The 17,286-nt window shown below is 41.6% G+C and overlaps 1 protein-coding gene across 5 annotated transcripts in view; it reads right to left on the bottom strand.

Annotated features, from left to right (window-relative positions):
- Positions 1-227: 227 nt before the first annotated feature.
- udt (protein undicht) overlaps positions 228-17,286 on the bottom strand; it is a 56,858-nt gene continuing 39,799 nt past the window's right edge. For all 5 annotated transcript variants that reach the window (XM_076179493.1, XM_076179494.1, XM_076179496.1 and 2 more), the window contains 5 exons: positions 17,041-17,195; positions 15,469-15,705; positions 15,119-15,225; positions 5,504-5,645; positions 228-4,690 (listed from right to left, as the gene is read on the bottom strand). In XM_076179493.1, the coding sequence (XP_076035608.1) occupies positions 4,527-4,690; positions 5,504-5,645; positions 15,119-15,225; positions 15,469-15,705; positions 17,041-17,195 (805 nt within the window). In that variant the 3' untranslated portion in view covers positions 228-4,526. The remainder of the gene's footprint in view (positions 4,691-5,503; positions 5,646-15,118; positions 15,226-15,468; positions 15,706-17,040; positions 17,196-17,286) is intronic.

Below are 17,286 nucleotides of genomic sequence, written 5' to 3'. Positions count from 1 at the left end.
TGTGTCTTGCGACACTGCTTCTGACCCAGGGCGGTGGGCAGGGTGCAGCGATGACCCGTCATCCAGGAGGTGCTCAGATGAGAGGAAGGGTGGGAGGGGTGTGGAGTGTATTTAGGGATGAAATGGGTGGGAGTGTTTTTATGCCTTTCCCTTTTTGGCTACCTCCCTTGGAAGGGGGAAAAGGCCTTGGTATATGTATACAAAAAAAAAGGAGAAAAAGACTTGAAAATAGAAAAACAATTTTAATATTAAGGTTCTGCACAAAATAAACTTTGATTATGAGAGAAAATATAAATTTCATTCATGTGGGTAGCCAGGTATAGTATACTACAGAATTAATACTAAATTTTCAGGTTATATATATTTACCAGATACTGGGTTACTGACTGCATAGTTATATGTAGTTAATACTTTAGGGACTTTAGTGACACACATACCAGTCAAGCTGCATTTTTTTCTTTATGTATATTTTGAGACAAATCTCCACTCACAAATCAATGCTGAAGCAATTTTTTAACTTTTACCCGTGTTCCAGCTGTCCATAAATCTCTCTTTTACCACCCATGGAACTGACCCGTACTTTTCACATGCTCCTGTGGCAGAAAAGATGAGAATGCTGCCATTATGTTCACATGCATGTTGTAGGAGAGGGGCCAGTGATAGGTACCTGCCTGTGGTAGTCATTTTCAGACTCCTTACCTCTATCAGGAGGTGCAGCCCTAAGGGCACATGGAGAGCTGACAACCAGCAACTGCTCCCCTTCTCCTATAACTTTTACCAGGTGACACAAGTCCCACACTACAGTAATACAACACTGCCAACCAGTGTGTGGCTGCTGGTTTCTAGTCAATGAAACTTGAGGCAACAATTATAATTATTGTTGAGACATTGTGACAGGTTTGAGGAAGAGAAAGACACGGGTCTAGGGCCGAGTTTATTGCTGACTGGTTTCGCTTAAAACTTCTTCAGAGGAATGTTGATTCCTCTGAAGAAGCTGTAAGTGAAACCGGTCAGGAATAAACTCGACCCTAGACCCATGTCTTTCTCTTCCTCCTTCCCCCCAAAAATTATAATTATTGTAGGTGGTGATTAAATGGAATGCAGTAAGGTGACTTGGAATCCACCTTTCTATATTTTTCTCCTGTATGAACTCAAAGCATGTTCTAATTCAGTCATTCCCTTTACAAGACCTTGATATATGTACAATATATTTATTATGTAACCTTTTCACCCTAGGAGTAAATCTGTCCCTAGCTGAGAATCACAGGTTTAGATTTTTTCCAAAACAAGATGTATGCAAGGTTGCACAACTAGAATAATCCTAAAATAAGAAAATTTTCATGTACAAACAGGAATTTTTTTTTTACTGTAATACTGTAGTGATAACTTAAGGAAATTCCTTGCCAAAAGAATCATTCCCTCACAACTTCTAGTAGCAATTATGACATACAAATGAGATAAATGCCAAAAGAATCATTCCCTCACAACTTCTAGTAGCAATTATGACATACAAATGAGATAAATGCATATACCAAGGGCTTTTTCCCCCTTAGAAGAGCGATACTCAAAGTCAAAGGCATAATTCCACTCCCATCCATTTGATCCCCATATACTCCACTCCCATTCACCACCCCTCCCTCCTTCTTTTCTTGGCTCTTCCTGGATGATAGGTCATCCCTGCATCTCACCCATTGCCCTGGGTCAGAAGCAATATAGCATGACACAGCACATCCACAGCAAGGCCACTTCATTTAATCAGTGACCCCCTCTCTCCATCCCCTCATGCAGAAAAAGAGAAGACGGGGGAGAAATCCTTTCAGGCCGTGTCAAAATATCATTCACACATACTCCATACCCCCCTATCCCCACCCACTCCCTTCCATGCATCACAGCATTATCCATACACAACCATTCTCCACTCACCACCTTTTGTGCCAATGTTAAGGGTATATGTGATACTTCTGACATTTTTAATGTTACAAACTTTGAGAACTTTATAAGACACTAAACAGATATGAACAAGTGGAATGCATTAACCTTGCCAATATTATTATCTACTAGGAGCATATGCTTGGAGGCATGTTGCTTCACTCACATAATGCCACTATTCTCCATGGCCTCCCCAAGCAGCCCTTGGCAGAATTGGTCAAGTGACTCCAGCCATGAGGTCCATATATTCTATAGCATAAAAATTGTATCAGAATTCTCATAAGTGGTACATTTACCTATTGGCACAATTACTGTGTTTCATGATATCAATACTAGCATTATTTCCAGCTGTGCATTCAATCAACTATTCTAAGAATAAAAACAAGACTTTCAGAGCAGAATGAGGACTAAGATATACTCCCAGAAAAAATTGATAACTCCACATCATTTGGGGTGATATCAATCAATCAATCCACTTGTTCTGAAAAGATTCAGCAAACAAGCAAGACTCGGTGGCTTGGTTGGTAGAGTCCTGGACTGTCAGTATGGCGGTACTAGGCTCAAATCTTGCCCAGGGCTGAAATTAATTCAGTATCACTGCGCTTCGAGTCGTTACTTCAACTCTCGTGGGCGAGGAGTTGGGGGTGTGTGTGCGTGTAAGGTCATAGCATTACCCATAGATCAGTCATATGAGCTCTGAGCTCTCTTCCAGGAGGGAAATAGCTGGCAATCATGAGTCCAACACATGATCCAAAGACCAAGGTGAAACTGTAATACACTATTGACCAAAAAACTTTATAAAAGTCATGCATATTTGTTAAATCAGAATTTCTCCTCCCCATTGATATATTAAAATGCTTGCATTATAAAGTTACAGCTGTATTAATTGTTCTCTTTCACTCTGAATATTAATAACCCCAGAAAATATGATCAGGGCAGTTCACAGAGTCTGGGGGTCACTCAGCTACAAGTACAAAATAAATATAATCATATACCCACTCGTGCCTCATGATGCCTATGTAGGTGTCATCATATTGAAGGAGTTACGGGAAAAAAAAATCACCAGAAACAATAAATTTAGATAACAACTAAGAGGGCACATAATGAACCTGTTCAAGTAAATCAAGGGAGAACAGTTTAAAGACAAAAGAGGCAAGATTTTTTTCATAATTTCTCTATCCATGAAGTGAAACACCACTTTTTTATGTCAGTCAACACTTAACATCTCACCAAAAATCCCGATATGCATGTCAGGTCACAAATTGTACAGTATGCTGGGTGTACTGTAGTGGGAAGCCTATCATTGTTTTGTCTATTATTCATTGTTTGAGGGAAGGATTGGTTAGTTTTCTCTTTTTTCATTAATAATTTGCAATCTTTATCTTTTATTCTCCTCATAATCTCTGTGTACCGGTAGTCTGCAAACAGATTAGAATAGGCTGTCTTTCCTTCCATCATGAGGGATTCAGATGACTCTTCATCCACAAGGTGGTATGATGGAAGGGACAATGAATAGGTTTGGACGGATGTGGGGTGGGTGTGGGCTTTGACTTAGCCAAACCTCTTATGAAAGGAAAATGTCCTTTAGTAAAGATGTACATAAGAACATTTAGGTGCTAGTACTGATCCTTATGGAATTCCACCAGTTACTTCCTTCCATCATGACATCCTACTGTTCTCATATTATCATTCTCATGTGCTGTTCTATGGAGAAGATTTTGGTTTCTGAATGTATATGTTCTATTGTTGTTTCTGTAATGGCACTTATTATTCTTATTTTTTGTATTACTTGTAGACTTTTTCTTATTTGTTGTATACCATAATATGGATGCATTAATACACTGCTTAGGAGTTGTTTATATACAGTGATTAGTATTTCTTTCTGCTGTCCAAATCCTGTATTTGCAACTGTTCTAAGTTTCTTGTTGAGAGATGGGGCCACATAGTTTTGGACCTCTGTCTAGCAAGAGAGGTCGACCATTTAATCTCACCAATGATAACAATAACAGCTATTACAATTTATGTCCAGCAGGATATCTCTTATAGTTTGCAATTTTCAAACAACAAATCCTGGATCTAGCAAAGTGTTCATTCATTATTGACACATTTGATGTCAGACCAACTTCTACATTTTACAATGTCTTGCTTAGCACAAATGTAACCAGCATTGCAATACCAATCTGATTTCCATCCTGATGTTGCATACATATACATACATCCAAAATCCCTTTTCCCCTTATGAGAGGGAAGGCTTAGTCAAAGTATACACCTATTATACATTACAACCCATTTAATGCCCCTTCCATCTTAGCAATTATAATATCCTTTTTCTGTACTTGTCTCTTGTTCTTCTACCCTACATTTCAGTTATCCAATGGTTACTTTCCATATAGTCAATATTTTATGTATTTTAGTGACACCACTATGAAAAGTTACACAGTACTCTTTTGAAATTAGAGGCTAATCTACGTTGACCACTTTTAACTACTACAATCTCTTTTCTTCTACCCTCCTTAAATCTCTGTGACCACCTCTTTGGCACAATACTGTTCTCAAAGAGAAAAGTGCTGGTTATCACCGATGAAATAAACCTGTGGTCACTCCCACAGAAGGAGGAACAAGCTTGCCATCACCACTGCCACTAAGCTGGCTGCAGTTACGGTTGCCACTGAACGACCCTTGAAGTCAAAGATGCGGATAGTGTTGCCAGCTACCTTCCAGGGATTGGATCCATCATCAAAGTGCATTGGGCAGCGGTCTCCTGAAAAAGGTACAACAGAAATCAACCATGGTCTTGTATATATCTTATATAGTAGTGGTTCCTATACTCTTTCAGATATGACACTAATTACAATCTTGTCTTGGTTATGCAACTTGACCAATACAGTAACCATTAAAATGTTTTTGCTGTGCACTACCATTGTACTATTGATTCCCTTAATCTTTTACATTTTTTGGCCTTTCCAGACCATTCCACAATCCTTGAAAACACACTTATATTTGGATGGCATCTATGTTTGGAAATCACTGTTCTATGGGTAGACCACTTATCAGGTCTGGGGCTCCAAGTATCTCCAGCAATAGACCATAAACCTAAAGTATTTGACATGGTCCCTGGCTTGGCTCAGATATTTCCTTTCTGAGGGATAATTCATAGATCAACTTTATGACCATTGTCAGATCACTTAGGGTCATTGCTCTCCTGCAAGAGAGAGCTGGGGCAATAGACCGATTGGTTGAGATTGAATGTTTAGTCCTTACTTCCTGTTCACCTCAGGGGTTTCACTGTATTTACCAAACTGTAGTATACAAGATGGAAACTAGACCTGTAGGGTCCTGTCTCTTCTTCTCCAATTATAACTTTCATACATGTTTTCAAGGGTTCCCCCCATCCCTGAGGTAATCATTCTACCCTCTGAAATACTCCCTCATCACCTGAGGTTCTCCCAAATACCTGGGGTTTTCCCAATCCCTCACATCTCCTGAAGTTCCTCCTCATTTCTCAAGATCCTCCCCATCCCAAAGGTTACCCCAACCTTTGAGGTTTCTCCTATAACATTTGAATTTTACTCACGTTCTCGCTCATACTCCACCATGTAGAGGGCGACAGCAGCACCCTCTCGGCTATCAAAGGAGGTGACACTCTGGTGCACATTGCAGAAAGGTCCTACGCTCTGGGACATCATCACTCGATTCAAGTCAGCACGCTGGTATACCTGAAGGAGGAAGAAGGGGTAGGGTGGTCAGGAGCTCAAGGCAGGTGGTGCTTAACTAAGTGGGGATGACATGTATAATGAAGCTCCTGAGTAATAATTTTCCCAGGGGGAATGATTGCACATGTTATTCCCCCAACCCTTTGGTGAGATAATATCCCCTCAGTTCCCTGCATCCCTGGATCTGTACCCATGAATTAGTTGTGTTGTGGCCGGATCAGTCACCTTTATTCAAGGTAATTAGAGCCTGGGAAAGTGGCAGTCACCAGTAGCCTTCAGGATAAAAACCAACCCCACATAGTTATGAACAGAGTTAAATTAATTCATCCATTTGATAGCAACATATTGTATATTCATTCTGGCTACTACCAGACAATGCTATTCAGATTATGAAGAAAACTGTACTTGAAACATCTCACTGCTGCCTGTCCCTAAAGCCCATCAACACTACAACTTCCACACAGAGACACAGCACCAAGGAACCCCTACATCATTTTCAACTATTGTTCTTGTTTCCTGTCCGCTTCCTCCTCCTCTCTCCTTGCCTCTTGCTCCTTCCACCCTTCCCATATGGGGTACTGACTGCCAAAGTTTCATGCAGTCAAAATTTTAAGGACTTTATTGACAACCCTGCAGACCAGAGTTACACAGCATTCCTTCATGATTGGCAAATAACTTCCACCCAAAGAAGAATGTGGATAAATTTTAATTTCTACAGTCCCTCCTTTATGTTACTAACCCTCCTTAAATCTCCTCTTTACTACCCCTACAACACCAATTCTTCCATGTAATACTGTCCACCAGGATAGAAGTGCTGATTATCAGTGACAAAATGCAGTACATAACTCATCCTCCTCCCCTCCCTTTTTCTCTTCTTCCTCTTACATTTCCTACTCTCTCTCTCTCTCTCTATCATGTTCCATAATGTATCACTGACAAAGGATGCAGGCATCACACACAAAGGCCAAGCCATGTCTTAGCTGAAGCCACAGTGCCCACTTTCTAGGTATATTGTAAAACATGTAGGTTTATCTAAGAATGTAGAGTAAAATTTCTAGTTGTAGACATGAGTATCTTATTTTATCATCCAAGTTGCAGGGGATTTTCAAAGCTGACAGCGGAGGACTACACAATCAGAACCTCGTCCTTAGAGGTCAGAGGGCACATAAATCAAGATGATGACTCGAAGTAGGCCCCTCACTCACATGTTTTAGGTGAGTAGTAGTTGATATATTGTGAGCTCTTTTCACACAGAAATTAGGAAATGAGTAAGTTGTGTGGAGCTGGGTAGATGTGATAGGATAGGTTACACTGGCATACATTGGCATCTGTGCCATGGCACTGGTGTTGTACGGCTGTAGTATAAAAAGACGCATGGGCATTTTCAGGCCCCCTGATTACCATTCTTGGACTTTGTTCACACTGACTTCATTGTAAGTTAAAGGCAAATTGTAATTTATGTACAATTAAATTAAGTAACTGTACTACACCACTTTTTTTAACCCCAGTGAGATTTAAATGATCTAAAAAAGAGGCTCAATAGATGTTCTAGAACCTGGATTGCAGGAACTGCTCAAGTCACGGTTTATGATTCGAAGCACCAACTCAAATACAGGGTCTAGTTCGTGACATATAAATGGGGGCCTCCTGTCTGGGATCTATTTTTTCTTCACTGGATAAAGAAATTGGTGTGTGCAAAATACTCGATAGCAAATTAGAAGAAAAAGTAGAAATGGAAGAAAAAGTAGAAATGTTAGGTCGCTGAATGACTCAAATCATGATCGATCTTAGAAACGGAAGCGCTTTCGCTACCTGCGTTTACATCTCAGTGCCTTGCCACTTTTTTTGTTACAAATGTAAATATAACCCGCTAAAAAAGATGCCACATTCAAACACTTCAAGCAGCTCTGAAATTAGTCATGACTTCAAAGGATTCTCACAGGTAGGAGGGAGATTTTGTAATACAAGAGATGATAGAGGAGAGGAATATTATGACATAAGGAATGATAGGAGTGAGAGATACTATGTCTATGGTGTGGAATCAGAATGAAATAGGAACAGCAAATATTATGAGGCAAGGGAGGACACAAGTGACAGGTATTATAATGCGAGAAGTAGTATCAGGAGAACAGAATAGATCATGAATTCAATCGAAGACAAAGAGAAGAATTTCATGGTTTTGAGGAATTCCCACACTATCACACGCATGAAGGAGAACAAATTCGAAAGTGGGATGAGACACAATGAAATTAGCAGACAGGGATCAGAATTGCACTACTTTGAGGAATTCCCAAAGTAAAGGGTAGATGTTACAGTGGGGAAGATGACAGGAGAAAAAACTGGATAGATGAAGGATTGCCAAGGATGAGAGGGAGATATTTCATGGAGGAATTTACAGTTGAAGATGACAAAGTGGGCAGCGATAAATTTTGCGATAAAGCGATAAATTAGTCCTATAACGATAAAGCGATAAATTTCCAAGATACCTTAAAGCGATAAATCCAAAACTACTCTATTTTTGCTACTTATGCATTTAAAAACCTCTTTTTTACACTTAAAACACCATATCTGTTTGCCGCGTAACAATGAGCCTGTAACCTCCCGCCGTAATGGTTTTTCATCTTCTACTTTATCGCTGGATTTATCGCGGGAAATTTGAAAGCGATAAACGATAAGCGATAAATTTTCGGTTAAAGCGATATTATCGCTTTACTTATTGCAACGCCCACGACTGCAAAGTAGGTGGTATGAATGGAATAGTAGGGACCCTAGAGTGGAATCACACAGTGAGCGTTATCCTATAAAGGGGCAAAAACCAAATGGGAAATGAGTAGGGTTGGAGCAGGACAGCCTACACAACAGTCAATGGGGACAAATAGTGAAGGAAGTATAGTAGACAGCATCTTAAAGGCAAATCATCTTATCCCCACATATACTGAAGAGGATCCAGATTTGTTCTTTTCCTCATTTGAGGGCTTAGCCAAAGAGGTAGGATGGAAAAGAGACCTCTGGTCAGTGATAAAATCTAGCCTAACTCCGAAAACCTTAAGTGTGTACACAATATTTGATAGAAATGGCATTTATGATTATGATCAGATAAAGAGTGAATAAAGGGATATGATGTTTCCCCAGAGTATTTCAGAAAGAAATTTAGAGAAGATAGGAAAGATATCGGTCATGGATATATGGATCTAGCCAGGAATATAAGGAATGACCTAGAAAAATGGATGAGTGGAAAATGTGGTAAATACCAAGAAAGTCCTGTAGGTGATGTATTGTGCAATGAAGCTAGGCTTATGTGACCACGCAGAAATGCGAAACGTTGGTACAAGCAGCAAGCTTTGCCGAAAACTTTGCACTAAGAACAAGGGAAAATAGAAGAAAAGCATGACACAAAATCAGAAGGGTGAGAACACGAGGCACATTTGTGATTCCGAGTCAAAGATATATAAGACCGCAAATAGGGGATAGCTCGAGAAAACCAATCAAATGTTTCAGTGTGAGAGATATGGGCATAGAACTCAAGATTGCTTTGTTAGGCTTGGTGAACAAATGTACAGGCAGGACATGGGAAGCAAGCAAACTAGGCAGGAAATAATGTGCGTAGAGGAAAACAGGAAAGATGTGGATCAAGATAGATGTTATTCTTGTGGAACCTTCAGTCATGGGATGGAAACTTGCCCCAAAGGAAAGGAAAACGCAGGGGGGACATGCAAGACTGGAAACAAAAACAGGATGGCAGAAAGGCAAAGGAGAAGGGAGTAGTGGACAAGACGGAAGGTAGCAATTGCTGTGTAGATGGAGTTTGGTTAGGTGAGGCAGAGAAAACAGGGGCCAGCCAAGAGTGGTTACCTTAATAAAGGATGCCAGAATAGGAATAGAAGGGAGTGAAAGGAAATATATGGTCAAGGTTCTGTGAGACAGAGGGGCATCCCACACTATTGTGAGGCCAAATGCAATACCAGGTCTAGAAAATAGACACATAGGTCAGTTCACCATGGGATTAGCTGGAGGAGTGACGATACTAGCACCCATAGTGAAAGTGTTACTTGAGATAGATGGTCAGGCAGCAAGTGTTGAGGTAGGAGTAGCAGAGCTTCCAATAAAAGGAATAGACGTCCTCCTTGGGAATGATGCAGGTGAGATAGTCCAGTAAAAGTAAGGTGATGAGATGTACAAGGGGTGAAAGTGGCAGTAGACTGGAAGTGAACATTAAGGGAGAGCGACTGGAGGAAGTGGATAGTTTTAGATACTTGGGTGCAAGTGTAGCAGGAAAAGGTGGAGTGAAGGTGGAGGTAGAATGTAGATTGAGAGAAGCGAGTAAATGCCTTGGTGGATTAAAGAGTGTAATGAGGAATTGACATTTAGGAATGGATGCGAAGAGGAGACTGTATGAAGGAGTGATTGTGCCAACAGCACTGTATGGGGCAGAAACGTGGGACATAAGAGAAGAAGAGAGAAGGAGTTTGAATGTGTTTGAGATGAGGTGTCTGAGAAGTATGGTGGGGGTTACTAGGCTGGATAGAGTGAGAAATAAGGAGGTGAGGAGGAGAACAGGGGTGAAAAAGGAGCTGGGAGATAGGGTTGATGAAAGAATATTAGGATGGTTTGGACACGTGGAAAGAATGAGTGAAGAAAGACTAGTAAAAGAGGTATGGAAGGCAGATGTGGAGGGAATGAACATGAGGGGACGTCCTAGGATGAGGTGGATGGATGGGGTGAAGGGGGCTTTGGGGAAGAGGGGAATGTCTGTTGAGGAAGGAAGGGAGAGGACGGAAGACAGAGGGGAGTGGAGAATGGTTGTATATGGATGATGTTGTGATTGCATGAGGAGGAATGGGCAGGGGGGTGGGTGGTGAGGTAGTATGTGTGAGCAAATTTTGATGCAGCCCGAAGGGATTTCTCCCCGTCCTCTCCTTATATGCAAGGGGGGACGGAGAGGGGGGGTTGCTGATTGAATGAAGCGGCCTTGCTGTGGATGTACTGTGTCTTGCAACACTGCTTCTGACCCAGGGTGGTGGGCAAGGTGCAGGGATGACCCGTCATCCAGGAGGTGCTCAGATGAGAGGGAGGGTGGGAGGGGTGTGGAGTGTATTTAGGGATGAAATGGGTGGGAGTGTTTTTATGCCTTTCCCTTTTTGGCTACCTCCCTTGAAAGGGGGAAAGCCTTGGTATATGTATGTATGTATGAGATAGTCCAGGTCAGACTCAAGACAGTGGATGACCCCATACCCAGACCAACATATACACACACAGACGAAGCTGACATGGCCGACCCTGTGGCCATCATCACCAGATACCAGACCAGGAAGGCACGAGAAGAAGAACAAGGTGATGACAACCTGGACCCCCTATTCAGTGCAGACACTGAAAACGTGGTCCTGAAGGGGTCGCAGAACGAGAGTGGTGAGGAAGGAAAGCAGGTAGCAATCAGAGAAATAGCTGGAGACCAGGGAGACGACATCCTAGCAGATGAGATGGCCATAGATAGGAAGGAACTCGTCTGACTACAGCAGGAAGATCTGGAGCTGGAGGTGGTACACCAAGCAGTTGAGGAGGAGGAGCAGGGGGAAGGGAAGTACAGTGAGAGTGAGTTCGACATAGAGGATGGCATACTTCTGAGAAAATACAAGGCACCAGAAAAGGTAGGAGGTGATACTGTTACTCAGATAGTAGTACCTCAAGTGATAAGGGAGAAGATTATGAGGCTAGCTCATGAGATTTTGTGCGCCCACCTTGGGATCACCAATACAAAGCAGACAATATAGGCACACTTTTTCTGCCCTCGGTTGTCAGAAGATGTTGAGAGTGGTTAGGCAGTGTGTTGTGTGTCAAGTGACTGGGAAGCCAAGTGATACACCTAAGAAAGTACCCATTTGCCAAGTTCCTGTCATTGAGAAACCCTTTCCCAAAATTGTTATTGATTGTGTAGGACCTCTCGCAAGGACAAAATCTGGGAAGTCGTTTCTCCTTACCATAATGTGTCGGGCTACTCAATATGCTGAAGCGATACCTCTCCCAAACATTAAGACCCAAACAATTACCAAAGCCTTAATGTCTTGATTTAGTAAAATTGGTATGCCTTGGGATAGAGGCACTAACTTTTTAAGTGGGATATTCAAAGGAGCCCTGGAAAGCTTCAACATAAGACATGATTGCATCAGCATATCACCCTCAAAGTCCAGGGATTATCAAAAGGTTCCATAGAACCTTAAAAATGTATGATTCAAGCCTTTGTGTTAGGATTTGAGAAGGATTGGGATGAAGGCATAGACTTGCCACTATATACCACTAGAATAACTGTACATGAAGGTCTAGGCTTTTCTCCTTTTTACTTGATGTTTGGTAGAACCCCAAGGGAGCCCCTTGCATCAGTATATGAATTGCTACTATAAAAAAAACCCAGAAGGAAGTACCCTGTACACCAAGCTAGTGGGTACCAACTTTGAAAAGTCGAGGAAGGTCAGGCAAATAGCAAAAAGATGTATTGAAATAATGCAAGGTACCTACAAGGATTATGATAGGAAATAGGTTAAGAGGGAACTAAAAGTTGGAGAATATGTGCCTGTGTTGTCCCCTCAGAACACCTTATTGCATCCAATATATGAGGGACCGTTCGAAGTACTTGATAGAAACAGGGGTCATAATTATGAGGAGGTCTGGAGTGCAACAAGCACATATTAACCTTTTGGAAGAGTTTAAGGGAATAGTAGAGGAGGAAGCAATTGGCATGACCGAGACAAGGCAAGCTGATGGGAACCTTGATTCAGATATTAGGGATCTAACTTTCTATTATGATTTAAGCAGATCAGACATAAGTGAGGCATTGAAGGAATCTGTCATCACTGGAGGGAGAGATGCGGGAGGGAGTCCGAGCGTTCCTCTGCAAGAATGCCCAAATATTTACCTCATGCCCCACTGTTACTCAAGCAATATCTCACGATGTCGTCCTAGAAGATGGAGCTGAGCCAGTGAAGCAAACACCATACAGATTATCGCCCCAGAAGAAGAGGATCATGGAGGAGGAAGTAAGGCAGCTCATGGATCAAGGGTTAGTGGAACCTAGCACTAGTCCTTGGGCTTTGCTAGCTGTGCTGGTACCTAAGCCTGGAGTTGAGTAGAGACTGTGTGTTGATTACAGGAACGTGAATGTGATCACAAAAGCGGACCCTTACCCTCTCCCCAGAATAGATGATCTAATTGAGGAGGTTGCTGCTGCAAGATATTTATCCAAATTGGATCTAATGAAGGGATATCATCAAATTCCCCTTACATGGAGAGCTACTGAAGTATCTGCTGTAGTATAAAAAGATGCGTGGGCATTTTTGGGACCCCTGGTTACCACTCTTGCACTCTGTTCACACAGACTTCATTGTAAGTTAAAGGCAATTTGTAATTTATGTACATATTAAATTAATTAATTGCACTGGCTGATCAATCTTTACATGGATGGGGTGGTGCGAGAGGTGAATGCAAGGGTAGTGGGTCAGGGGTTGGAGATGATTAAAGAAAATGGAGAAAAGTGGGAGGTGAGCCAGCTGTTGTTTGCTGACGACACTGCACTTGTAGCAGGATCAGAGGAAGGATTGAGGAAGTTAGTGACAGAGTTTGAGAAGGTGTGTGAAAGAAGGAAGCTGAAGATAAATATGGGCAAAAGTAAGGTGATGAGATGTACAAGAGAAGAGAGTGACAGTAGGCTGGAAATGAGCATTAAGGGTGAGAAACTGGAGGAAGTGGATAGTTTTAGATACTTGGGTGTGAATGTGACAGGAAAGGGAGGAGTGGGGGTGGAGGTAGAATGTAGATTAAGAGAAGCGAGTAAATGCCTTGGTGGATTAAAAAGTGTAATGAGAAATAGACATCTGGGAATGGATGCTAAGAGGAGGTTATATGAAGAAGTGATTGTGCCAACAGCACTGTACGGGGCAGAAACATGGAACATGAGAGAGGAAGAGAGGAGTTTGAATGTGTTTGAGATGAAATGTCTGAGAAGTATGATAGGGGTTACTAGGCTGGATAGCATGAGAAATGAGGAGGTAAGGGGTGGAAAGGGAGCTAGGAGATAGGGTGGATGAAAGAGTATTGGGATGGTTTGGACACATGGAAAGAATGAGTGAAGAAAGATTAGTAAAAGAAGTGTGGAAGGCGGAGGTGAAAGGAGTGAATATGAGGGGGTGTCCTAGGATGAGATGGATGGATGGGGTGAAAGGGGCTTTACAAAAGAGAGGAATGTCTGTAGGGGAATGACAGGAGAGGACAGAAGATGGGGATGAATGGAGAAGGGTTGTGTATAGATGAGGCTGTGATGCATGAGGGGGAGTGGGGGGGGTGAGGAAGTATGAGAAGAAATTTGACACAGCCTGAGGGGATTTCTCCCCGTCTTCTCTTTTTCTGCATGAGGGGACGGAGAGGGGGGGGGGTCGCTGAATTTATGAAGCGGCCTTGCTGTGGATGTGCTGTGTCTTGCGATACTGCTTCTGACCCAGGGCAGTGGACAGGATGCAGGGATGACCCGTCATCCAGGAGGTGCCAAGATAGGAGGGAGGGAGGAGGGTGGAGGGGAGTGGAATATATGGGAAATGAAATGGGTGGGAGTGATTTCTATGCCTTTTTCTTTTCGGATACCCCCCATGTAAGGGGGAAAAAGCCTTTGGTATATGTATGTACCATTTTTTTTAACCCCAGTGAGATTTAAATGATCTGAAAAGGAGGCTAAAAGATATTCTAGAACCTGGATTGCAGGAACTGCTTGAGTTACAGTTTATGAGTCAAAGCACCAACTCAAATACAGGGTCTAGTTTGTGACACACACTCACTCAGTCTCACTCTCTTCTCTTCCTCCTATTCCTCCTCCTCTTCATGTTTCTATTCCTTTTCCTTCTCATCCTCCACCTCTTCTTCCTCACCCTTAACCTACCCTTCCTCTTTCCCTCCTTCCTCTAAGTACAACTACAAGTTATTTGGAAAAAATTCAACAAAAGTGAAGGGTGACAAGGATCTTGATGTTTTGTCAGTAATGATCTTAAATTATCTAAACATTGTATTTCTAGGATGGACAGTGCAATGTTTTGATTTCAGAAGTCCAACTATCATCAACCAATTATGTAAAAGGGAAACAGCTGGGTGACAAATGAGAGTGGGATGAGTGGATGCGGAGGCATGCCTTGGTTGCCTGTCTCCTTGTGAGGTGGAAGAAGCCTTTGGTATGTAGATTCATTAGTCTATCAATCTTTGAAATTATCTTACTAGTGTATGGTCTCTGAAACTTGCTTTCAACCCTCCATATATTCAGGGCTCAGTGCTAACAAAATATTCAACTAACTGAGCTTACACAAGGAACTGTGCATAAGGAATTACTCAGTTCACTATTGGTTTCACCCCCTTTATAAGTATACGGGTTCGAACCACCACTGAGAGTAGTAGATGCGGGGCACCCACAGTTCTCTTGTATGTATCTGCATTTATTGTGAACTCACCCAGCAACGGTACTTGGAGTATGGGTCCCTTTTGTCGAAGGTGATTAAGTATGACTTCAGGTTTTCCTTCCAGTAGCCAATGCAGGACATAGTGTAGTCAGGGTCCGCTGAACAGGGTAAAAAAGTGGTCAGTATAAACATGGGACATTTGAAGATTTTGAAAGTTTAAATGCTATAATTTTTAACAAGAAAAATCCGCAAGAGATAAGCTGCAATAAGCTTGACTTTACCTGTAAAACTCATTCTACACCATAGACATTACAAAGTTAAAAACTAATTACTATTTGAATTGATGGGGGTATGTTCAAGCAAAATTTGTTTCTATGAAACTTGTACAGTGAAATACGTACAGTAGATGTCAACATGGCGACCATAAGCATCCACAGAGATACAGTAGTTGGCATCAATAGCAATCTCCTTCTGGTCCTTATCACAGACTGAGAAATCAGAGATGTTCTCTTTGCAGTAGATGTTGTCACGAATGGAGACAGTGTAACCACCCAGAATTCTGGTGGTGAACTTTTCACCCTTCTGTGTGATGTTGAACTTCCCAGCAACAGGGCATTTTACTGGCACTGGATCCTTGGCTGCATAGATGGTTTTCGGAGGTAAGTGGCAGAGTAAGAAAACATTCAAATTACCAATACATTTTTGTTACTGGACAACAAATTACAGATATTAAAGTGAGAGACACATAACTGTTTACAATAGCAGGGCATGGCAACTTGGTGCATAACAAGGTTGGATACAAAAAAAATATCAGATAATAATTGTTGCCTCAAGTTTCATCAACTGAAAACCTGCCATCCCACAATAGCTGGCAATAGCCCTTGAGCTCTCCCATAGATTTCTCTGGGAAGAAACATTAGACTGTTGTCTATGTTATATTAGTGTAGCTCTGTTTCCATGTCATTTACTCACCCCACATCCATCCAATACCTATTTTTAGGCTAAGATAAAAGGGGACAAGAAACAAGTATTGGATGGGTGTGGAATGGGTGAAAGATGGGTGTGTAGTAATTCTTCCCTATGCAGTATATGTAGTACTTAATCCCTCTATAGTCATTGTTTTTTGTATGTAGGTTGCATAGGTGTAACATACACATAACCACTACATAGAACAATTACATAATGACTATGCAGTCTACATATATAAAACAATTACTATAGAGGGATTAAGTACTACATAGACTATACAGGGAATAATTAATACAGGTGTCTGCTTTGGCTAGGCCACTCCTGGGGGAAAGGGCCTTTTGTTATATGGTCTCCACTCTTGAACACTACTACTACCTTAATCTTTGGTAAATGATATATTAACTTAGCCCTCCAACAAACCTTACCAAATTCTTAACCTTACTTCTGTTAGTAGAATAGCATCATCTGCACATCTTTTTATTATCCAGTGTCAGTAGCACTCTTCTGTTCAGTACATTAAACTTAAGTATTGTTTATAAGCAATTCTATATATATTTTTTCTTGTTTTTATACATTTAAGATGAATTATGAAGATGAAATGGCTAGGAGTGGAGTTATGCCTTTTGACTTTGGCCACCTCTCTTGTAAGGGGGAAAAACCCATTGATGATATGGTTTAATGTCACACACTTCCCCCCTATTGGGAAGCTATGACTGTGCCCCTCACAGAGGGCTTTGTAGCGTGGAATTTAATAAACCATGCCCTTGGTTCAACTTCGCTGGTGGCAGGATTCGAACCGCCCTCACCTCAACCTTCGCCGCAAGCACCAATAGCATATTGTTAGAGGTTACTCTTATGGCTGCTCACAAGGAGAAAAAGGGGTCAAGGGAAATGTTTGAATGGTGCAGCAGAAATTTGTGGATTTTTGATATTGGTTACTTAATACCCACAAATACCAAGGGCTGACTATTTGTCATGAATAACTGAAACAATAATATACTCACCTAACATGAGGTTATAACTCCATTCCCGCTGGCTTTTGAATTTTATGTAAGAGCACACAGTCGAGAAGTCTTCCTTGATCATCTCCTGGCCCTTCCGGAACCGAATGATGTTATGGTGGCGGGGGACAAACTCAAAACATACAAAATCTGTTTGGCTATGAAAGAAAGATGAACAATTATTAAGATGAACTCTTCCCTATTGGAGAGGATCTCTGTAACATCCCTTCAGTAATAGGCAGCATTAAA

This window comes from Oratosquilla oratoria, chromosome 42, assembly GCF_046742065.1.
Source record: "Oratosquilla oratoria isolate Oo_2021 chromosome 42, ASM4674206v1, whole genome shotgun sequence".
Classification (NCBI taxonomy): Eukaryota; Metazoa; Arthropoda; class Malacostraca; order Stomatopoda; family Squillidae; genus Oratosquilla; species Oratosquilla oratoria.
The sequence above is the reverse complement of the archived record's forward strand: the minus strand, read 5'-3'. Positions and strand labels throughout refer to the sequence as shown.